This window comes from Arvicanthis niloticus, chromosome 18, assembly GCF_011762505.2.
Source record: "Arvicanthis niloticus isolate mArvNil1 chromosome 18, mArvNil1.pat.X, whole genome shotgun sequence".
In the NCBI taxonomy this organism is placed as follows: Eukaryota; Metazoa; Chordata; class Mammalia; order Rodentia; family Muridae; genus Arvicanthis; species Arvicanthis niloticus.
Window position 1 is genome coordinate 11,524,472 of NC_047675.1, and position 23,626 is coordinate 11,548,097.

Here is a 23,626-nt window from a genome sequence, read left to right on the forward strand (position 1 = left end):
CGTTCGCCCGCCCGACTGAGGCTTCACGAGCCCGTGAGTGGCCGAGAGTCTGCAACTCGCGTCACTCATCCAGCAGCCTATGATGGCGCGGGAGGGTGCCGGGGGCCCAATGGACAGCAGCGTGGGGCTGTCAGTCAGAGAGGCCTGAACCAATGGGCGGTGGGCTGCGGGGGCGTCACGGACAGAGGACTTGGGCTGAGGCTCCCCCGCGGGCGGGCGCAGAGAGACGCGGGAAGCAGGGGCTGGGCGGGGGTCGTGGCGCCGCAGCCAGCGCAGCCAGCCCCAGGGGCCGCCGCCTCCGCTGCCCAGCGCGCTCCGGGGCCGCCGGCCACCTTAGCACCCGCCGCGTCGCAGCTCCGGGACTGGCCCCGGCCGCGACGCCGCCGCGATGGGCAACGCCGCCGCCGCCAAGAAGGGCAGCGAGCAGGAGAGCGGTGAGTGCCCGGCCGTCACCCTGATCTTCGCTGCGTGCGGCCTGCCCGCGCAATGCCCATCACTGCATGGCCCCTCCCCCATATGCCCCCCCAATCTTGTCTGCCTGCACCCCTGCCCGCTCCCTGTCCATGTTGGGGTCCGATCACCGCAAAGGTACCTTGCCCCCAATTGGGGCCCCGTGCCCATGGCCTACCATCCCCCACTGCAAAGGCCATGCCCCCCCCCCCAGCTGTCACTGCCAACCATTGCATGTATGACCGCCGGGGCCCCAGATGGGGCCCTGTCACCACCCCACCCCCTCTTCCCCTAGTCCCTTTCCCCAGATTCTAATCCCCCCTCCCACTTCGTCACTCACCTTTCCCACACAGCGCCCCAATGCCTGACCCTGATCCAGGCTCCTGCCAGTCTCGGGAGTGCTGTGGGGTCCACGCTGCAGGGACCTTGGCCACTTGGTGACCACACCCCTCCCCCTCCAGCCCCCGCCATCTTTCTCCTACCCCTGCCCGATTCACTTCATCACAGCCCCCACCTCCAACCCCCCCACCCCACCCCATGAGCATATTTCCCAGGGCTACCTCCTGCATTGTTTTTCCCTTCTGTGTCACTTGGCATGGGGGACAAGATCTTTCTGGGTCCCTCTGCCCCTCTCATCCTGTCACTCCACCTCCTCCGTGCAATTGTCTTGCCCTGGCTGTGGTGGCAGACTGTTTATGAACATAGAGAGCTGCTTCTGCGCTTCCACATCCAAGTTCGAGCTGGTCTTGCTCAGAGCCATTGCGTCTGTCCTTTTTCATGGGTTGCGGGTGAGGTAAAGCAGCAGAGCACCCTCCTGGCCTGCCCTGAGGTCTGGGTTCTTTGGAAGGCCCCTCAATAAATGGTCGGTTCACAACTGCGGTTCTGTCGTTCACCCAGTCCCCAGGGCTGGTTCAAAGCTGAGGATGAAATGAATAGCAAAGGTTCGTTTGACTTGAATTGGGATGGTCAGAAAGAAGAATTGCATGGATTGTGGTAACGCCATCCAGCAGTAGGTGACAGCTAGTGATTTGGTTTGCTTAAGATAGATGGATTGTGTGTGCATACCGAGAGCTCACCCAAAGGGAGGCGTATTCTCTTCCCCCACCCCAAAATATGCTGAATTTTTCCAGCCAGGGAAAAAGTGATTCTGTATTTGAAATCACTTCAGAAAGGGCCTTGGGCCCTGTCCCCAATACTTCTGCGCCTTAAAGTGGTGTCATTCCAAGCTAAAGCCGTACTGCAGCTGAGAACCCCTCTCAGTTACCCAAATAGGAGGCTCTGGTCAGCTCTGCCCTTCTGAGTGTCTGAATCCCCAGAATGCCACTGAAGAAGCCCAAGAACTTTCTGCCCCTCCTCCTCCCCCCACTTTGAACCAGCACAGCTCAGCCCAGAGAAGCAGCCTTAAGAGGCCTGGCATTTCACTGATGGGCGGGGGACAGAGAGGCAAGTGCTTGTAGTTGAGGGCTTGATGACAGAGGAGCAGGTGGGTAGTGCCCAAAAAGGGCTTGGGCTTGGGCTTGAATGGCCCCAGGGCAGAAGGAGAAGGGCTAGCCCCCTTGGCAGGTGAGGCCCACCAGGAGGTAGATGGTACGTGCGGTGGACTGCATACTGCAGTGGCCCCTTTGAAAGCTGAGCACAGTTCAGAAAGCATTAAGCGTATCAGACGCATACACACACAGAGGAGGGAAGCTCCCAAGAAAAGATCCGAGTCTGAGTTGGCCAGCTGCTCGGGAGTGAGCAGGAGCGAGCAGCCCTCCGTGCACCCAGGAGGGCTCTGTTAAATGGTCTTCATAGGCAGACTTACTTTGATGATTTTTGTCCAAATGAGCCATCTGAGTTTGACACAGATGACAGCATACAGGCAGAATTTACGTCCAGAGCTGTCTACCAGAACATCTCCTGGACCCTGGAATGTCTTAACTCAGACATTCTTTGGTTTGTTTGGTTTTTAAAGACAGGATCTCACTGTATAGCTCCACCTGGCCTGGAACTTGAAATGTAGACCAGGCTGGCCTCAAACTCTCAGAAATCTGCCTGCCTCAGCTTCCCAAGTGCTGGAATTAAAAGGCATTCACCACCATGTCTATCCTTCAAGCATTGGTAGGAGTTAAACCCCAGTCATATTTTCTTAAAATGATAAAAAACAAACCGCATAATAGTGTATATTGACACTACCAGCAGGCCAAGAGGCTGAGGCAAAAGGATCCCTGAAGCCCAAAAATGAAAGGCTGCCGTGGGGAGCAGCAAGACCTTGTGTCAACATACAGAATCCGTGTGCTACAGGATGGCCTTCAGGAAAGATGTTCGCCGCGAAGCTTGCCAGTCTGAATTGTCTCCCTGGGACCTGCATGGTGGGAGGAGAGGACTGACTCCTCCAAGTTGTCCTCTGACACACAAGAATGTGTGTACACACACAATAAATGTGTAAAACATTTTTTTAAAAAATAAAAGGGCCAACGTCTCAAACCCATAACAAGCAAGAGACTGTGATGCAGAAGGACCTGAGTTTGAGGCCAACCTGGGCTGCAAATGACACACAGCCTTTAAAAGAAATAAACACTTTGCTTATTTCTGTTCATAGGTCCTAAGCTATTCCTGCCTGAGATTGAGATTGAGACTGAGAACCTGTTGTAGTCTCTGGCACAGGCTTGTCATCCCAGCTACTTGGACACCTTAACCACAAGAACCTTAAATTCTAAGATAGTCTGGGCAATTTAAGGAGACGCTCTATAAAAAGCAAATAAGAGATAGAGACCCTGCTCAGTGGTACGGGACTTGCATAGCATATGCAAGGCCTTGGGTTCAACCCCTACCTAGTGCCACGAAACATCTGTATGTATATAACTGGATGTTAAAGCATCCTCAGAATAACTTTGTGTTCTGCCCCTGAGACCTAGTCAGACTTTGGAGACATCCCTCTACCCCTAGAGAGGAACAGAGTGAGAAAGGAAGCATCTCTTGTCTTAGAAGAGGTAAGAAAGAGGCTGTTCTTTAGAGGAAGAGGTAAAGCCGGGTACTCTCTTCTAAGCAAGACAGGGCAGTAGCCACACCAGCCTGCAGAGGGCACCTGCACCTCATCTGCCGCACATCTGCCCCCCTGAGGTCAGGAAGCTGCCTGAGTCTTCCTAGGCACCAAACAGGCATCTTACAGCCCACTGTACTGCCATCGAAATGCCCAGGTGGGGCTAGGTTTGCTGTCTCTTTGACCAAGAAAGAGGGCAAGAGTCTAGAAGCAGCACGGTATAGAATAAGGTAAAGGAAGACTCACCTTTAAATGACATATATGTTGACAGGGGCCAGGGTGAGAAGCCTAGAGGACAGAGGGGAAGGTCAAACCTCAGGAGGCTCCCAGGACTAACAGCCAAGTGGAGCTCAGAGCTCAGCCAGTCCACACCCCAGGGAGTTGACCCGCAGGGAGAGTGGCAGGCATGGTAAGAGGGAGCCCTGAAGAAGTCTCCAAAACAAACTGATCCAGTCACTGAGGGAAGACATCCTCAGGACATTTCTACATGGAAAGAATTGTTGCCTTCTAACATCCTATAGAAGCTCAAAAGGGTCAAAACCTTGCTATCATCGGCAGTTGTATGGGTGCCCAAGAGGGTCTCCCCAGGCAGCTTTGCCTTTTCCCCAGTCAGGCCAACAGAAGTTTGAAGGGTTCTATCTGCCCCTCCCCTGCACCCATTAGTCTGCAGGTTGAGTTTCTCTTCCTGTTCCCACCCTACTCCCTGGCTCCCTCTACAGGCAGGGTCCCCCCAAGGATTGGCAGCCAAACTGGTGCAGCAGATCTTATGAGGCTTCCCAGCCACCGTAGTGCTAGTGCCCTGAGAAAGACTGAGTAATGGCTTCCAGCTCCAACGATGGTGAGGCTGAGCCCTGTTGTTATAGCAACTTCCTAGACACTGTCTGCCCCTTAAGTCAGGGAGGGGCTGTGATGGGGTTTAGGGGAGCAGGTGGAGAGAAGGAGTCTGTGGACCCTTGAATATCCCTGAAAACCCCTCTCCTAAAATCCTGGGCTAGGGAACCTGAGAAAGAAGAACAGGGATGAATGGTCCATTTCAGACCAAAGCAGATGGTCTACCTGGAGTGGGGCTCCAGCTCAGACAGGGGCATGGAGTAGTCATACCATCTTTGGGATTCAGCCCAGAATAAAGATAGGTCCACCTTAGACCTGGGTACAGTAGAGCTTGATACCCTGAACCCTGCCTGGAGACAGAGGAGACCTAGTATTGGTGGGGTTCCCCTTAAACTGGGGATATAGTGCAGTGCACTCTTGCTAGCTGCTGTGACCCCGTATCTGAATCCAAGGTGATCTCCATGTCTTGCTGTGGCACTGGCTTTCCTAGAGATGTCTGGAGTTTTCACGGCATATCAAATCCAGAGAGTGGAGGCCAATGGCACCCTTCCCTTCCAAATGAGAGAAGTGGGCAGGGCAGCAGGCTCCACCAGCTAGCAGCTGCTGGGCTACCTTCCTTGTCCTCTTCCTGTTGGCAGCATGAGTCCATAGGTGCCGGGCAGCCCCAGGAAGGCTGCTGCAGAGCTTTTAGCTTTTGGGAGCCTGGAAAGAAGGAAGATGATTAAAGCTATCTTCCCCTCCCCCACTCAACTTTAGCCATTCATTTCCGGTTTGGACTTTCATGGCTGAGAACAGAGCCAAGCACAGGGCAAGGTTTGACAGAGGCCAAGGACATCCCGGGACACCGTTCCCCTCTCCGCCCCTGCAGAGGAGCAAGACAGAACCAGATATGCCCATGTCTCTCAAGGGAACAGGATTTGGGGGCTCTGTGTTGAGAGGAAATTCAAAGGAGAAGATAAAGTGGTTTTTACTACTGTTCTCCACCCTGGCCTTCCTTCCCAGCTGTTCTTTCAGCTAATTAGTAGCTCTGGGGCTTTCTTAAACCTCTGGAGAGCGGGTGCCTGTTGCGTGGGCCTTAACTCCTTCACCTCTGTCTGTGGGCAGTACTCTGGGTACATGGACCGTGTGCAGACTGTTCCACTGGGGAGACATTCTGGGAGCCGTGGGCATCCTTGGAAGAGCAGGCCAACCAGAGGGGACACCCTCTAGAGAATCTTCCTACCTCCCACTGTCACGGAGAGCCTCTGCAGTCCTTGACCAGCCTGGAGCAGGTGCCTTTAAATGCTTCCGTGGCAACCAACTCCTTCCCCAACCCCCAGACCTTACCAAGAGGCACTTGTTACTCCAGCAAAGAGGAGATTGCAGATAGAACCCAGGGCCGCCTGGGATGGATCTGGGGTCTGGAAGTAGTGATTGTGAGGACGATGTCACCTTCCAGCTGTGGCTACAGCTGTTCCTCTGGGCCCATCTGGCTGTCCGTTTCCTGGGTTACCTGCGCTGCACTTTCTGGGGACTAAAGCCTCAGTCAGCACCCTGAATCCTGGCTGGGAACTGGTGGGCCCCAGTTTGCCCCATGGTACCTAACCCCCATGCCATACTCTGCTGGGAGAGGCAGGCAGCAGGTGAGTGTGGGCTTCTTGCTTTAGGCACGTGTTCTTGCATCACCACCTCCTTTGCATGTTTTTTTTTTTCTTGTTGTTGTTGTTTGGTTGGTTGGTTTTTTTTTTTTGTTTTTGTTTGTTTTTTTTTTTTTTTTTTTTTTGTTTTTGTTTTTGTTTTTGTTTTTGAGAGGCCTTGTACTTGAGATCCTTCTGTCTTAGCCTCCTAATTCTAGGATTATAGCCCAGTATATTCTTTGTGTTGTCTCGCTAGGGATAGAGCCTAGGCCTTGTGCACACTGGCAGGTGTTCTACCACTGAGCTTCAGCTTCAGCTCCAGCCCCTACTCTTTCAATACAGGTTCTTACTGTATATTCTAGGTTGGCCTTGATAGCAGGATCCTGCCTCAGATCTCGATACTTTAAGTCTGTGATGCCACTCCAATCCTGCTCCTCCTGGCACTGTCCCCCCTGTGCTATGACCCCAAATGTCTAGGTATAGTAGCTCATATGCATCCCCATACTAGTGAACCTGAGTCGGGAGGACTGCTCTGAGTAAAGGGAAGCCGGGGCTGTATAGTGAGCCCCGTGTTACACTGGGCTACAGTGTAAGATCCTGTCTCAGAAAATCAAGGGAGGGACCTTGATTTTCTACCAGATGTGGTAGTGCAAGCCTCCAATCCTAGCACTCAAGAGATGGCAGAGGCACAGAAAGCTCTGAGTTTGAGGCTAATCTGGAATCACTAAAGAGTGAGTTCCAGGACAGCCAGGGCTATGTAGAGAGAGACCCTGTCTCAAAAGAAAAAAAAAATCCCAAGAGACTCTTGATCATACTTCTCTAAAGGAGCAGAACTGATGGAGTGAGTACTTATATATGGGGTCATTAGAGTGTTGTATAGCCTGTGGCTTGGGTTGTTGTTCAGTCCCAAGACTGGATGTGTCAGCAGTCCCAATCTAGTGCTGGAGTTCCAGAAGATTCCTGGACAGCTGGTGGTCTTCAGTCCGCACTGGAATACTGAAGAAGTAGGTTTTAGCACCAGCAACAGGACAGATGAGTGGCCAGTACAAGTGTGGGCAAGCGGGCAGAAGGCAAAGTAGCCTTCCTCCATGTCCTTTTATGTGGGCTGTTGCCAGGAGGTGTGGCCCAGGTTTAGGGCTGGTCTTCCCACCTCAAATGATCCAATTAAGAAAACCCTTCACCAGTGTGCCCAACTGCTGGGGTTTTAGCAGATTCCAGATATAGTTAATTTGCCAACTAAGATTAACCGTTAGATAGAATGACTGGCATTTCTATACCATAAACCTGGTACCAGACCACTGTTCCAGCTCTTTTACAAGGGTGAAATCAGGACTGTCTCCCCACCAGCACCCTACAAAGTCCTCATGGTTTTTATCCCCATTTGCTCCTATAGAAAACTGAGGCCCAGAGAGAGAGATGAGTTGTCAAAAGACATACAGTTTGCCAACATCCCAACAGATTCTGAGTTCTCACCCTGAAGTCCTGTCCCTCAGCTGCCTCTCAGTCTTTAGGCCTCATTTTCCTGAGCTATTAAGTGGTTAAAACAGATGTAAAGAAGGTTGTCAAACAGATCAAAGAGAATGAAATGGGTGCCTCAGCCAGTCACCAGGGACAGCTTCTACATTAGGAAGTGAGATGCTGGCCTCAGAATGCTGCAAGCCCTGGGACGAGCGTGCCTGAAGGGAGAAACCCAGTGAAGCAGCTCAGGGGCGAGGATTCTCCCCTCAGCAAAAGCAGGCCCAGAGCCAGCAGGGGCCAAGGTGACAGCTGAGCCCACCAAGGGCACCTGCTCCACTAGCCCTGTAGGCTTCCACTAGGGCCTGGCCTCAACAGAGGAGCAGCCAGATCAGAGTCTATTAATACCTCAGCTGGCACAACCCTGGCCAAGGAATGTCTCTTAGTGCTGGGGAGAGCGGGGTGGACTGGCCTATGTGCCTCTTGGTCCTGTCTTCCCAAGTGCCCATGTGCCCTCTTTGGGTGTTACAAGAATCTGATACCTACCTCTGTAATTAGTGGGATATTGGGCCCTAGCCCAATCAAAATGCCCCAAGTTGCCTCTAGGATCTCCCAAAGGCATTGGTAAAATAACAGATTCTGGCTTGAAAGAACCATACCCCACTTCCTACCAGAGTGGAAAACTTGATGTGCCTCGAAGCAAGGGCTCATCACCTAACTTGTGTCTCTCTCCCTCAGTGAAAGAGTTCCTAGCCAAAGCCAAGGAAGATTTCCTGAAAAAATGGGAGACCCCTTCTCAGGTGAGCACCTCAGAGTAAGCGGTACCCAGGCTACAGTCGCCAGCTCGGTCACTGTGTGCCCTGCCCAGCCCTGCCCCAGTCCCTTCTAACGTGCTCACGGTGCCTCCACTTTTCATTGCTGGGCCCCCACCCACTGTACCCTTGCACCTGGCAGCCCCCACTCTCCATGCAGCTGCCAGCAGCTCCTGGGCCCCAGGCCAGGGCCGGATCTGGCCCCTGCCACCCTGCCTGAAAGAATGTCCCCTGGGTCATCTCCACCCACTCCCCAGGGCCCCCTCTGCCGGTGACACAGGGGACTCCCCAGCTCAGAAGGCTGCTGGGAGGTGGCCCTGACCCCTCCCATTCTTGCCCACAGAACACAGCCCAGTTGGATCAGTTTGACAGAATCAAGACCCTTGGCACCGGCTCCTTCGGGCGAGTGATGCTCGTAAAGCACAAGGAGACCGGGAGCCACTACGCCATGAAGATCCTGGACAAGCAGAAGGTAAGACGAGCAGCTGCCAGGCTCTCCCGGCTGCCCACCGTGCTAGGCCCACATCACCTATACTGCTTTTCTGCCCATTTATTCACCTCACCCGGCTGTCAGCGCCAAGGGCTCCACCAGAACATACATGCAGCTGTTTGTAAATTAGCAGTGCAGCCTTCCCCTGCACCTCAGGATTTAGAAAGGTCCAGTGGCAACTTGGCCTTGCCACAAGCAAAATACTGTGCTGAGTCCAGAGAGTGGAGGGATGTGTGCGTCTTTCCTTAAGCGTTGTGAGTGTTCCACTGGTGGTGTGCTGTCTACCGCTGGGGTGCGCTCAGAGGCAGAGCACTTGACCAGCATTCTCAGGGCCCTGGACTCCATCCGCACATCGGCAAGAGATGAAAAAAGTGGAATAGGGTCTGAGGGTCTGTGCAAGTTGCTGCACACACAGGCCAGAGCTCCGTGCAAGCAGTGTCACCGTACACACGGGCCAGAGCTCCGTGCAAGCAGTGTCACCGCACACACAGGCCAGAGCTCCACAGATTGCCATCTGTGATCAGTAGTGTCTTGGAACCTGTCCCCATGGGAACTCAGCCACATTCATATCCACAATCTCTCAGACCCAAGGGTGAGAAATGCTGCATCCCCAACCCATCCAGCCCTATGATTAACCCGAGAAAACAAGGATTACACAGAAGTGCAGGACGTCTTTTTTGTTGTTGTTTTTTGTTTGCTTGTTTGTTTTTCAAGACAAATATTTTCTGTGTAGTGCTCTGTAGCCCAGGCTGGCCTGGAACTCACTCTGTAGCCCAGGTTGGCCTCATACTCAAAGGTCTCCCTGCCTCTGCTCCCAAGTGCTGACTTTAAAGGCACATGCCACGACTGCCCAGCCTACAGAGAAGTTCTTTAAAAAAAATTTTTTTTAAACTTTGTGTGTGTGTGTGTGTGTGTCTTGTTGGCCAACAAGCATAACCAATTCCAGGTTCAGAGAAAGACCCTGTCTCAAAAAAATGAGGTAGAGGTAGAGACAGGACTGGCGAGATGGCTGAGGGTGTTACGGGTGCTTGCTACCAGGTATGATGACCTAAGTACAATCCCCAGAACCCACACTGTAGGACAGAAACACGCCTGCATCCTCTGACCTACAAGTATGTCATGGCATAAGCATCCACCTGCCTGACCCCTGCGCGTGCACACACACACACACACACACACACACACACACACGCACACATACCATAGTATAAGTGAATTTAAAGAAAAAACTTTACTGAGCTGGAGGGCTGAAGAGGTATTAATGGAGAAGTCACCTCTTAGGCAAGCATGAGGACCTGAATTCAATCCCCAGAGCAGACACATAGCCCAGCACAGTAGCGCGCACATGTATCAGCACTCTTCCTGTGAGATAGGGCAGAGACAGGCAGTCCCTGTGAACTCAAGGGCAGCCAGCCTGTCATGTAGCAGCAGGCAAGATCCTATCCTTAAACAAGATGGAAGGCAAAGAACGACCCCTGAGGTGGTCCTCTGATCCCCACACCTGCTACACACCCAGACTCAAACACACACAGAAGATTTTCTTTTTTTTTTTTTTCCTAAGATTTAATTTTATGTATGAATACACTGTTGCTGTCTTCAGACACACCAGAAGAGGGCGCAGGGCAGTGGTGGCGCACGCCTTTAATCCCAGCACTTGGGAGGCAGAGGCAGGCAGATTTCTGAGTTCAAGGCCAGCCTGGTCTACAGAGTGAGTTTCAGGACAGCCAGGACTACACAGAGAAACCCTGTCTCGACAAACCAAAAAAAAAAAAAAAAAAAAAAAAAACACCAGAAGAGGGCATCCGATCCCATTACAGATGGTTGTGAGCCACCATGAGGTGGGAGTTGAACTCAGGACCTCTGGAAAAGCAGTCAGTGTTCTTAACCACTGAGCCATCTCTCCAGCCCTAAAGATTTTCTTAAAAAGAGAAACAACAACAACAAAAATCAAACAAACAAAAAACAGGAGATAGCAAATGAGTGAAGAAAATTTTCAGTGTCTACATCTGTCCTCTACATGTGTATGCATGTCTAGGTACACACACAGAATTATATGGTGGAAGCTGGCCATGGTGGCACATTGTAGTCCCAATGCTCAGGAGGCAGAGGCAGCTGGATCTCTTAAGTTCCAGGCCAGCCTGGTCTACAGACTGAATTCCAGGACAGCCAGGGTTACACAGAGAAACTCTTGTTTGTTTGTTTGTTTGTTTTTCGAGACAGGGTTTCTCCATGTAGCTCTGGCTGTCCTGGAACTCACTCTGTAGACCAGGCTGGTCTCGAACTCAGAAATCTGCCTGCCTCTGCCTCCCAAGTGCTGGGATTAAAGGCGTGCACCACCACCGCCCTGTGAGAAACTCTTGGAAAAAAAATAAATAAATAAAACCAGCCGGCAGTGGTGGCGCACGCCTTTAATCCCAGCACTTGGGAGGCAGAGGCAGGTGGATTTGTGAGTTTGAGGCCAGCCTGGTCTACAGAGTGAGTTGACCTTCTGTCTCGAAAACAAAAAGAAAGAAAAGAAAAAGAAAAACCCAAAACCTAACAACCAAACAAAATGGTGTGTGCAGCATCCCAGCTCTGAGGGGGCGAGCCGGAAGCAGGATAAAGATACAGATCATCCCCAAGTCGAGGTCACTGCCATCCTGGGCTTTGTGAGGTCTGGTCTCAAAATAACAAAAAGCTTTGTTTGGAAATAGGCTCTCACTGTGTAGCCCAGATGGGTTTCAAATTTGAGATCCTCCTGCCTCTGCTTCCAGAGTCTGGCATTGATAGGCGTGTACCACCATATGTAGCTTTTCATAAAGACTGTGTGTGTATTTGTCTTTGTGTGTATGTGTGCAAAGCAGAGGTCTTTCCTGGGTCTCTTCTTCAATCACTCCACATTATTATCAGCTGTTGTTATTGCGATTACTATTAGATTTTTGAGACAGGGTTTCTCCATGTGGACCTAACTGCCCTAAAACTCACTCTGTAAACCAGGCTGGTCTCAAACTCAAGAGATCTGCCTTCTTCTCCCTTTTCTAAAGGCATGTGCTACCATGCCTGAGTCTCCACTGAACTTGGAGTGAGGCTGGCTGACTAGGAAACTCCAGGGATTCACTTGCTTCCCTGTGCCAGTGCCGGGATTACAGATGGATCACCACAACCTGGCTTGTACATGGGTGCTGGGGTCTGAACTCGGATCCATTCCCATGTTTGTGCGGTAGTCACTTTACCAACTGAACCATCTCCTACCCCTCCATAAAGGCTTTCCTTAAAATTATTTAGGTGTAACTCTGTCTGTCTGTCTGTCTGTCTGCCTGCCTGCCTGCCTGCCTGCCTGTCTGCCTGTGCTTACAGGTAGGTTTATAGGTATCTGTGGTGGCTAGAATCATTGGATCTTCCAGGAGCTAGAGTCATGGGCATTTGTGAGACACCTGACATGGGTGCTGGGAATCAAACTCCAGTCTTCTGCAAAATAAGTTCACACATTTATATATATATATATATATATATATATATATTTTTTTTTTTTTTTTTTTTATGAGTTCACTATAGCTATCTTCAGCCACACCAGAAGAAGGCATCAGATCCCATTACGGATGGTTGTGAGCCACCATGTGATTGCTGGAAATTGAACTCAGGACCTTTGGAAGAGCAGTCAGTGCTCTTAACCACTGAGCCATCTCTCCAGCCCAGCCCAAGTCCACACATTTTTTTTTTTTTTTTTTTTCCCACTAAGCCAGCTGTCCAGACCCATGAAGATTTCTGACCCCTGTCTGATGCTAACAGTGCCATGGAACAGGTCCACCAACAGAAACCCAGCCTGAGTCACGGAATTTCTTTTACCAGAGTTTATACTGGTTTTGTGTGGTACTGGAAGTTAAATCTGGGCCTGTCACACTCTCGGTGCCTGCCCTACTGCTGAGCTACCCCGTACCGTAACAAGAGGTATTTCCACAGTTTCTAGTCAGCCCATCAAACACGTACAAAGAAACAGGTGAACTGCTTTTTCTCCTTCCTTGCTGGGCGTAGAGCTCAAGACCTCACACATTAAGCAAATGCTGTCCTGCAGGGCTGCGTCTCCAGCCCTGCAATGGATTTTAACCATAATTTCTAGTTAATACAGTGACCTGTCCTAGTCATTTCCAGGCTACCAATATCTGTAAAGGCTGGGTGATTTTGAGACAGTCTTACTGATCAAAGTTCTAGTTTTAGACTCTGTGTAGCCAAGGATAGCCTTGAACTCCTCCTGATTCTCCTGCCCCTGAAATGCTAGGATTTATAGGCGTGCATTTCCATGTCAGTCTTGGTTGCTGTTGCTGCTGCTTGTTTTGATGGCATCTTTAATTGGGAGGTTGGGGAGAGCCTCGCAAAAGTGTAGCCAGACACAACTTTCAGGAGTTGGTTCTCTCCTCCTACCCTGTGGGTTCTAGGGATTGAACCCAGACTTGGATCAAAGTTGACTGCCTTGTTTTTGAGACAGGGTCTCGATATGTGGCCTAGGCTGTCCTCCAGAAGTCATTCTGAATGCCAAGAATACAGGCATGCCCCACTATGCCTAGTGAAACATTTTGTGATTTTTTTTTCCATGTTAGGTAGCTTTGGAATGTTCTGTATTTTACTTTTGGTATGTGCATATGTGCCTGTGTGTGTTGGAATAGGTCTCACACAGCCTAGGCTAGCACCTTTGTATAGCCAGATTTGCTCTTAAACTCCAGATCCCCCTGCCTCAGTCTTTCAAGTATGCACCAAACTCAGATCATCTTGTACTTACAAATACATGGAAAGGCAAGAAAAGGTGTCGAGACTGAAAAGCTGTCCCTGTCATGACTGTTCCACATAAGCTTCAGAGCAGCTGGGGTAGGATGGGGCTGGCAACGTGGCTCAGCAGGTAAAGGTGCTACCAGGCCAGACAACCTGAATTTGACATCCAGGATTCACTTGGTGAAAGGGCGACAGCCTTCCTCAGCCTGTTGTCTGACTTCCACATGGATGCCTTATTGTGCATAGGCTGCCCCCAACATAAATATAAATAAATACAAAGTTTGAAACGGACCAGGAGTATTCTCAGTGACAGAGAGCTAGCACGAGAGGCCCTGGGTTCCGTGCTCAGCACCACACGAGATCAGAAATGCTTGCCTGGAGAAGGGAGCTGATCTCTAAGCCTCCATAGCTTTTGGGCTTCTGTGGTGTCAGCTGAGTCCCTCCTCTTGCAGGCAGCCTTCCCTGCTTCCCCCTGCTTTCCAGATCTTGCCAGGTGCCTCATCTGGGCATCAATAGGCCCGAAGCTCCCTCTCCCAAGCTCTGGTTCCTCTGTCCTGTGGGGCTCCTGTACTCACATTGTCTGCTCTGATCTGAGTGGCCCCTTGGCTCTCAGCACTCAGCCATGCTGTGGTTATCTGCATCGTTCTGACTGAAGAAATGGTCCCCAGTCCTATATTTCTAATTCTGACCCAGGCTAGGGACTGAGGCCCCTCTCGGCCTCTGCTCTCCCTTAGGTGGTTAAGCTGAAGCAGATTGAGCACACTCTGAATGAGAAACGCATCCTGCAGGCGGTCAACTTCCCGTTCCTGGTCAAACTTGAATTCTCCTTCAAGGTAAGGGCCACAGCCAGGGCTTGAGGAGGGTGGAGTGTGGGTCCTAGAAGATCCTTGGAGGAGGAATGCCAGAAACTGGGGTGGACTGGGGCCCTGGGCACCTCTCTAGTTCAGCTCTTCAGTTAGCCAGCTGCTAGTTTGGTAACCTTAGGCACATCACACATCCTGAATGACATGAACTGCCACCAGGCAACCAGGCAGCTGCTTCCCACTGTGCCTTACATGTGCATCACCTTGCAAGAGAGGCACCAATCACACTGGGCCTTGCTCTTCTCATCTGCGAAATGGAACTCAGCCCAGCCCTCAAGCTGTGTGGTCATAAGAGTGAGGAGTTCTTGCCGGTGCATAAGAACATGGGAACACCGCTCAAAGTGGGCAGTCATCAGAGCCTGTCCCCAGAAATGCCCTGTGTGGAGGCCGGACAGCAGTCCTTAGTTCTTTCTTTTTGTTTTATTTATTTGTTTGTTTTTTGAGACAGAATCTCACTATATACCCTAGGCTGGCCTAGAATTCATGATCCTCCTGCCTCAGCTTCCTGAGTGCTGAGATGACAGGTGTTTACCATCGTGCCCTATCCATGTTTGTTTTGTTTCTTAGGTCTTAGGGACGGAACCGGCTTTGTATGCAGTAGACAAGCGCTTGACATTTGAGCCACATCCCCAGCCCTGTAAAAACCTTTTGTTCTTTTGGTTGTGAGCCTGTAAGAGTTGAGCTATCCTCTCCAGTGACAAATAGTGCTTCCTGCTTTGTTTTTAGCAAAGCTTACCTTTTCTTTTTATATAACCCAGGTGGTCTCAGAGTCCTCGCCCTCCTCAGCGGCTGAGACTGGCTGTGTGCCATATCCCACACGTTTTTGTTTCTGGTTCTGCAAGCTCTGTCCTCTGTCTTGGCTGTTTGGCAAATGATGACACTGAGGCTTGAGACAGTAGCTCCTGCAGAACTGTCACTGGCCACACCTCACTTTCTCCCCTTGTGAGGACAGAAGAGCAGCTGCCTCTTCCTGCTCCCAGAGAATGTTCCAAGCTTCAGCTCCTAGTGCTTGAAACATGGACAACTGGGAAGATAGTTGCCCCCGAGGTTTCAATGCTTGTCCCTCCAAGCCACCGTGGTCTTCACCTGGGGCCCAGTGCCTGGGGACGGGGCCTTGACTCTCTTTGTCTCCCGCAGGACAACTCAAACTTGTACATGGTCATGGAGTACGTGCCTGGTGGAGAGATGTTCTCCCACTTACGGCGGATCGGAAGGTTCAGGTAAGCAGGCCAGCCTTGCCCCCCCGAGGGGCCGCCAAGCCATCCGGGGACATGTAGGAGTCCAGTGTGCTTAGAAATGGAAAGTGATGTCTGGGTGACAGTGGGATTTTGTGTATGTGTGTGCGTGCATGCATGCTGTTTGTTGTAGCTGTGTAGCGGAAGCAGGTCTTGGGTTCACAGTCCTCCTGGTCCTGCCTCCTGAGTGCTGATGTGACAGGCGACTGTCATCACATTCAGCCCCTGTGTCGTTTGTTCCTGTTATACTAAGCAGTTTGTGATGTTTCAGTCAGCCAAGTTGAACGACCAGTCATGGTGACTTAGGGGTCAAAATTTGAATTGGCTTCGCTGGGGGTGGAGGTTGGCACCATTTTACAAACTCTAGCACAGAAAGACAAAAATGAGATCGCACTATGTAGCCCAGGTTGGCCTTCAACTTCAAGTCTGACTCCTCTCTCAGCTTCCTAGAGCCGCTGGAGACCACCACTACATCTAGCAAGATTTTTTTTTTAAACTAGTAGATAATTTTATGTAGTTTTAAGTTTTATATCAGTATGTTACTTGACAAACATATCTATATATGGGATTATTGTTGTTGTTATTGTGTTCTTTTTTTCAGGGGGTGGAGTTGTTTGTTTGTTGAGACATGGTTTTGCTGTGTAACCTTAGCTGTCCTGGAATTCAGTCTTTAGATCAGGCTGGCCTCAAACTCAGAGATCTGCCTGCTTCTGCTGAAGTTGAATTTCTGCTGAAATTGAATGTTGGTGTGCTCACCAACATCCAGCTAAATAAATAAATACATCTTATGTATACTAAAGTCCAAACACCTTGTCAAGTGTGGTGGTGCACAGCTCTAATCCCAGCACTCAGTATGTTAGAGGCAAGACAATAGGAGTTTGAGACTAGCTTAGACTGCTTTGAAAGCCGCTTTGTCAAAACCAAGCAACCGCCTTCAAAACAGAATCAGGCCGGAGGTCTCCTCGCCATTGTGAGCCCCTCCTGAGTTAGGAAGAAACGATCTTCTCCTTCTCCTTTTCCTTTTCCTTCTCCTTCTCCTTTCCTTTCTGCCTCTATCTTTCGGATGCAGCTGGACCTGGGGTACAGTTTTCCTGGTACTTTGTGCTCCTTCTCCAAAGCTTCCATGTTCCTGCCTGCTGCCCTGTGACTACCCTTCGAGCTGCTAACAGCCCACGTTTGACTTCCCCTTTCCCTCACTTGTCTCTGGGCAGCTACTGAGAGCCAAAGCTCACTCCCCACCCCCACTCCCGGGTTTCTCTTTTAAACTCTACAAATTGTCGTCTTTTTATGAACTCGAGCTTTGCCTAACTTACAAACACAAGCCAGCAAGACCTGTGGTCCGTGATGACCAGACCTGTGAGGTGCTCAGGGTTATTTTTTGTTGTTATTTATTTTGTTTTATGTAACTTTGGCTAGCCTGTAGCTTACCATGTAGACCAGGTTGGCTTAGAACTCATAGACCTCTGGGGTACTTGGGCTCAAGATATATGTACTAGGCCCTCATGCCTGGCGAGGTGTTTTTGGTTTGGACATTTGTATGTACCCTGATGACTTTCTTTCAAAACTCTGATTATCAGACAAAATTCCCTTAAACCACTTCTTGACTAAGTTACCTCCTTAGCAAGGCACCTGTCCCTTCTAAGCCTTCCAGTACACGTTTGTTTTATCTGAGTTTGGAATAGAATTATACAGCTCAGAATGGGGCAGGGAGGTAGGGTTTGATGGTTGCTGTTGGTTGTTTGTTTGTTTCATTTTTGACACAGGGTCTCACTTTGTAGTCTGGGCTGGCTTAGAACTCATGATGTAGCCCAGGCTAGCCTCAGACATATGTTAGTGCTTCTGCCCCTGCCTCTCAGAGTGCTGTAGTGACAGATATGTGCCATCGTGTGGGCCTCCTCAGTTTTTACAATAGCGTTTGGCTCTCTGTCAGGCCGCCCTTGGAATCTTGGGCTCATGCAGTCCCCCTGCCTCAGCCTCCTGCATAACCGGGATCGCTGATACATGGCATTCCCAGCTTTTAGTCTACATTTTGATTAGCTAGACAGGGGGTGTCTTGCTCTGTGGGTACACAGACCCACATGTTGGACCACTTGGGGATGTGGTCATGTTCACCCACATCCCCTCCTGGCTTGTCCCCCAGCGAGCCCCATGCCCGTTTCTACGCGGCGCAGATCGTCCTGACCTTCGAGTACCTGCACTCCCTGGATCTCATCTACCGGGACCTGAAGCCCGAGAACCTTCTCATCGACCAGCAGGGTTATATTCAGGTGCCCGTGGCCGGGGGAGGGCACTGGAGGGCATAGTTGGAGCCTGCAGCCTTTCTCTGTACCAACTGCTCATTCTTGTGCCTACAGGTGACAGACTTCGGTTTTGCCAAGCGTGTAAAAGGCCGTACTTGGACCTTGTGTGGGACCCCTGAGTACTTGGCCCCCGAGATTATCCTGAGCAAAGTAGGCACCTCACCAGCCTGCCCCACCCCTGAGGCCTGCTCCACCTCATAGCCCGCCCTGCCCCTGAGGAATCACCTCCCTCTCACCTTCTCGCCTCATCGACTGGCCCCCCGTCTTGCTCTAGGGCTACAACAAGGCTGTGGACTGGTGGGCTCTCGGGGTCCTCATCTACGAGATGGCTGCTGGTTACCCGCCCTTCTTCGCTGACCAGCCTATCCAGATCTATGAGAAAATCGTCTCTGGGAAGGTGAGGCCAGGATATGGAAGTCAGCTCTGGAAGGAATCAAAACAGCCTGTCACATGTCCTCGAAAGGCTGAGTGTGCTGTCACAGACCTGTTGTGATCCTGAGGCAGAAGGATCTTAAGTTTGAGGCCAGTCTGGGCCACACAGAGATTCCCAGGATAGCATGGGCTAAATAAATAGTAAAACAGAAACCTCACAGACAGGGGTGGATGGCTCAGCTATAGAGCGCTGGCCTAGATCAGGGCTGTGGCTCAGTGGTAGAGCAGTAGTCTAGCATGTATACCAGCAACACACACACACACACACACACACACACATACACCAATGCTTTGGAGAATCTATTTCACAACTGATAGGGCTGAATCCCCAAGCTTGTCAGGAGGCAGATCCACATCAGAACTCTGGCTATAGAAAATACTGCCCTGACACCAGACCAGAAGAACAAACCGAGCCATACCAGCAAGCCTCACCCTGCTGTGGGCAGGACCTGCCACTGTGTATTCCTTCCAGATGTAGTCTCCTTAGTTAGCATGGCATGGCATAGAGACCTAATATCTCTTCAGAAGTCCAAGGCAGAGGATGGCCATGGCCAGGACAGCCTGGGCTGCACGGTAAAACCTTGTCTCATGACAAAGACAAAGCCCAAGAGTGTACCTTTCAGGAGGACTGTCCTTGTCCTCACCATCCACTGGCCCTGGCTCACCCTTTAGCCTTACCTTGCAAATGACGCCCCTGGAGGATACTGAGGTACAGAAAGGGCATGTGGTTGGTCTAAGATTGCACCAGGGGAAGCAAGCGGGAGCCTCAAAGGAGCTGGGGAGAGGTACTGAGGACCCTCATTCTCATCCTGGCTATCACCTCACCTGCTTCAGCATCTCTGACAACAGCCACCTACTAGCTCCAAGTCTCTGTATGTGGTTCAAGCAAGTGTGGGCACTGCCATTCCCCAAGTCTCAATCCTGTGACAAACTGTTGGGCAAAACTGAGACAAAGTCACTTAGACTCTCTGGGCCTCATTTTATCCATCTGCCTGTTGGGAGGTTGGAAGGAGATACTGCTCTGCTGTGGTCCTCAAGGCTGGGCACAAATCTCCATCACCTAGGAGTGCCTGTGAGTGTCTCCCGTCAGACAGAAGAAAGACAGCCGTGTGCTTTTCTTCTTTTTTCTTTTTTCTGTCTCCTTTTTTTGAGTGAGGTTCTCACTTTGTAGCCCTGGGTAGTCTAGATTTTACTATGTACACCAGGCTAATTCACAGTGGTCTGCCTGCCTTTGTCTCTGCTGGGATTAAATGAACCCTAGTAAGTACTTTCCCCCTAGTACTCAGAAGACTGAGGCAGGAGGATTGTTGGAAGGTTAGGGAAACAGATTTTTTGAACTGTTACAGAATATCACTTAGAAAAAAAAAACACAAAATGAAAAATTGAAATGTCCAAGATGGTGGCCAGGAGGGTACAAAAATCTCCATAGACGATTCTGAGGAAGAAGGGAGGGCATGTTGTTGTTGTATTGAAGAGTCCCAGGTTGGACTCCCAATTCTGTACATAATCAAGGTTACCCTTGACCTCTGGGTCCTGCCACTGCCTCCCAAGTCCCGAGTGGACAGGCATGCACAACCACACATGGCTGAGTATAATCTCCTCCTTTGTAGCAATTTACAGTTCCCACGGGCCCTGACTGTTATCTTGTCACACAGAACCCTGGGATATCTGCCCCATGTCATTGAGGCCAGTACAGGCCTGGAGAGGTTAAGGGCGCTGGCCAAGGTCACACAGCGCGGGGAAGACTTAGCAGGGACCAGTGGAGTTTTGTCTTTGTTTCTTTCCTTCCTTTTGCTTTTCTTGCTAGCCTGAGTTCCTTTTCTTTATTTCCTCCTTCTTGTCCTCCTCACCTTGGGCTGCTGTTCCCTTCAGTTTTTTTACATCTCTTTGTGAGTCAAGGACAACTCAGGAGTCAGTCCTCTCCTCCTGCCTGTGGACGTGGGTAGCGAACTTAGATTATTCGTCTCAGCAACAAGTACCTTTCCCTGCTGAGCCATTTCACTAGCCCTTTTGTGGATGGGTTTGTTTGTTTGTTTGTTTGTTTGTTTGACTGATTGATTGATTCATTTACAACAGGGTCTCGATATGTAGCCCTGGCACTCAACTTTCCTGCGTTGGTAGGGGATTGTGGGGTTTTTTTTGTTTTTTGGTTTTTGGTTTTTGGGTTTTTTTGCCACCACCTCTGGCTCCTAGAAGCTAGTTCTTACTGGTGTACATCCAGAGGCTGTGTACAGGGATGTATAGGAGCCTCTGAGGTGTGTGACTAGAAGAAGCATACACGCTATTTTATCCAGACTCAAGAACTATTCGTACTTCAGAAGCCTTCAGACCCCTCTTAGAGGAGCCACCTGAGGAATCCCAGCTGAGGGACAAGTCCACAGACCTGAGGGCCTTCCTACAGCTCTGTCCCTTCAACCTTGGGGTAGTAGATTCTCAGGCCTTACCCAGAATTCCCAACCAGCAAACACAAGAGGGCACTCAACATGTTTTTTGTTTGCATGGACACTGGGGCCTAAAGGCAGAGCCATGTGTATGCTGGGCTCCTGACCTGCCCCAGAACTGTAGTGCTAGCTCCAACAAGCCATCTCTGTTTATTATTTTACCTATTTATTTTTTAACTATGTAAATATTTGTATGTCTGTATGTGTGTACACATGAGTACAGTACCCTTGGAGGCCAAAGGTATTAGATCCCCTAGGAATGGAGTTACAGGTAGTTATATAGGCCAACATGTAGGTAGGTACTGGGAACAAAACCCAGGACCTTTGCAAACACAGAGCTGTCCATTGGCCTAGCAATGAGGTTTTTTTTGTTTGGTTGGTTGGTTTTTTTGACAAGGTCTTATGGTGTAGCTTTTGCTGGTCTTGCCATATAGACCAAGCTGGCCTTAAACTCACATCATAGAGATCTACCTGCCTTTGTCTAAATGCTGGGATTATTGGTGAGTGCCACCAAACTCTAACAAGCCATCTTCTTGTTGTTTTTGAGTGTTTTTTTTTTTCTTTGTTTTGTTTTGTTTTTCCCCTGAGACAGGGTTTGTTTAGCCCTGGCTGTCCTAGAACTCACTTTGTTTTTTTGGTTTTTCGAGACAGGGTTTCTCTGTGTAGCCCTGGCTGTCCTGGAACTCACTCTGTAGACCAGGCTGGCCTCGAACTCAGAAATCCGCCTGCCTCTGCCTCTCAAGTGCTGGGATTAAAGGCGTGCGCCACCACTGCCTGGTTTAGAACTCACTTTGTAAACCAGACTGGCCTCAAACTCAAAGAGATCCACCTGCCTTGGCCTCCTGAATGCTGGGATCAACGGCATGGGCCACCACTGCCGGGCCCCACGAGCCATTTTAACACATTCTCCCTGTAGTGCTATTAAATGGAACAGGTACTGGTCGGCCCGAGTGCAGAGGTACACACCTATAGCTCTTGTGCTCAGGAGGCTAGGAGACAGGATCGTGTGTTTGAGGCCAGTGTGAGCTACACATCAAGACCCCATCGCACCCAGTATGGTGGTGTCCACATTTAATCCCAGAACTTGGGAGGACAGGGGGGTCTAGATTTTCAGGACAGCCAAGGCTACACACAGAAACCTTGTCTGGGGTGTGCCAGAGGAGGGGGTGGAAATTGTGTCAAAAATGGAAAAGGTGGCATTCTGGACCCCCAAAGTCTATGAGCAGCACCCCACTCTGTCTACACCCCTTCCAGGTCCGGTTCCCATCCCACTTCAGCTCTGACTTGAAGGACCTGTTACGGAACCTGCTGCAGGTGGATCTCACCAAGCGCTTTGGGAACCTCAAGAATGGGGTCAATGACATCAAGAACCACAAGTGGTTTGCCACAACTGACTGGATCGCCATCTATCAGAGAAAGGTGGGCTTCCTTTTCCCATGCCCAAAGCTGGAAAGGCAAGGAATTACGGATAGGATAATATAAACAGTGCATTAAGTTCAGGACTAAACAACAGAAGGCTTCCTGGCTAGTAAGGGACTATACATGGGGGATGCTGGGCTCTTCTGGCCACTTTGTGGCCTTAGGCAGTCTGTTCTCCAGGAAGTGACTTTCATTTGGTGAGTTGGGTTGCAGAGAAGACACTATACCTTATTGTTGAGCTCAGGCCTGGGTCACAGCAAGTGTCGTCTGAATATTAAGCCATTCATTTTTATTGTTGTAATGGTAAGGTCAGCTAATGCACTCTGGGTGGTTCTTGATCCCTATCCAGGTGGAAGCTCCCTTCATACCAAAGTTTAAAGGCCCTGGGGACACGAGTAACTTTGACGACTATGAGGAGGAAGAGATCCGGGTCTCCATCAATGAGAAATGTGGCAAGGAGTTTACTGAGTTTTAGGGGTGTGCTTGTGCCCCATGGGTTTTCTTTCATTTTTTTTTTTTTCTTTTTCTTTCTATTTTTTTTCCGGTTGGGGGTGGGGGGGTTGGATCGAACAGCCAGAGGGCCCTAGAGTTCCATGCATCTAATTTAACATCCACTCCACACCCCCAGGGTTAAGGAGAAAGCCAGATCCTGGGGAAGGGGCAACATCAGCTGCCCCCCCCCCTCTTCTCCACCACCCTTCCCTGCCTGTTTTCAATGAATTTCTTAGCTCCAGTCATACCCAATCTTGCTGGTGTATCCAAGGGCTGGGGACGGAAAGAGGGGCCCACATTCAGCCTCCACCCCTACCCCAGCACTGGACACTAAGGGTGAACAGTAAAGCCAACCTTCCCTCCACGCAGCCCTACCTGGAAAGGGAGATTTTATGACCTGTACAGAGGGCTGCTTGCCAGTGGGTTTTTTTTTTTTTTTTTCATTTAAATTAAGTTCCACCAGTGCCTCCCACCCTCCAAATTGTCCCATCCCTCCTAAATGCCTCCACCCCCACCCCCCACCCCCAAATCCATTCTGACGAGACCCGGGTAGCCAACTGACTCTGTCAAAGAAGGAACTGGGCTTGGAACCTTGCCCTGAGCTGCTAGCCTCCCGGCCCCCTTTCCAGTGGTCTCATGCCAATTGTTCTGTGCATCAGCACCCTTAAGAAGCCCCTCCCCATCCTGGGCGCCTCACTTCTAGCTTAGCTGTCAGCTGTCCACCACCTCCAGCTGTGCGTCCCCACTCACTGCACCCCCAAGTCTGATTGTGCTTTTTCTCTCAATAGAAAGGTGGGGAGCTGCTGGGGAAATTACCCCATTTACCCCTGTGTTTATCCCTCTCGTAACTTCTCCCAAAAAGGAGGAGCTCTCAGGCCTGGGTGGGGGCCCCGGGTGGGCGAGGGGGGCCGATCAACCTGTGTGCTTCGAAGGATGAGACTTCCTCTTGAACAGTGTGCTGTTGTAAACATATTTGAAAACTATTACCAATAAAGTTTTGTTTTAAAATAAAAGTGTCGCTGGTA

General features: G+C 50.5%; 2 protein-coding genes across 3 annotated transcripts; both read left to right on the top strand.

Annotated features, from left to right (window-relative positions):
• Positions 1-218: 218 nt before the first annotated feature.
• Prkaca (protein kinase cAMP-activated catalytic subunit alpha) lies at positions 219-23,614 on the top strand. 2 transcript variants are annotated; one of them, XM_034522429.2, is made up of 10 exons: positions 219-434; positions 8,113-8,174; positions 8,530-8,658; positions 14,154-14,252; positions 15,420-15,502; positions 17,658-17,784; positions 17,872-17,967; positions 18,092-18,214; positions 21,945-22,109; positions 22,459-23,614. In XM_034522429.2, the coding sequence occupies exons 1-10, from the start codon at positions 389-391 to the stop codon at positions 22,582-22,584; spliced, it is 1,056 nt and encodes a 351-aa protein (XP_034378320.1). In that variant the 5' UTR covers positions 219-388; the 3' UTR covers positions 22,585-23,614. The 2 variants fall into 2 exon arrangements, with proteins under 2 accessions (XP_034378320.1, XP_076771602.1); XM_076915487.1 differs by lacking the exon at positions 219-434 and adding an exon at positions 5,786-5,925.
• Smim46 (small integral membrane protein 46) lies at positions 5,637-5,840 on the top strand. Its single transcript, XM_076915488.1, has one exon. The coding sequence runs from the start codon at positions 5,691-5,693 to the stop codon at positions 5,838-5,840; it is 150 nt and encodes a 49-aa protein (XP_076771603.1). The 5' UTR covers positions 5,637-5,690.
• Positions 23,615-23,626: the final 12 nt, after the last annotated feature.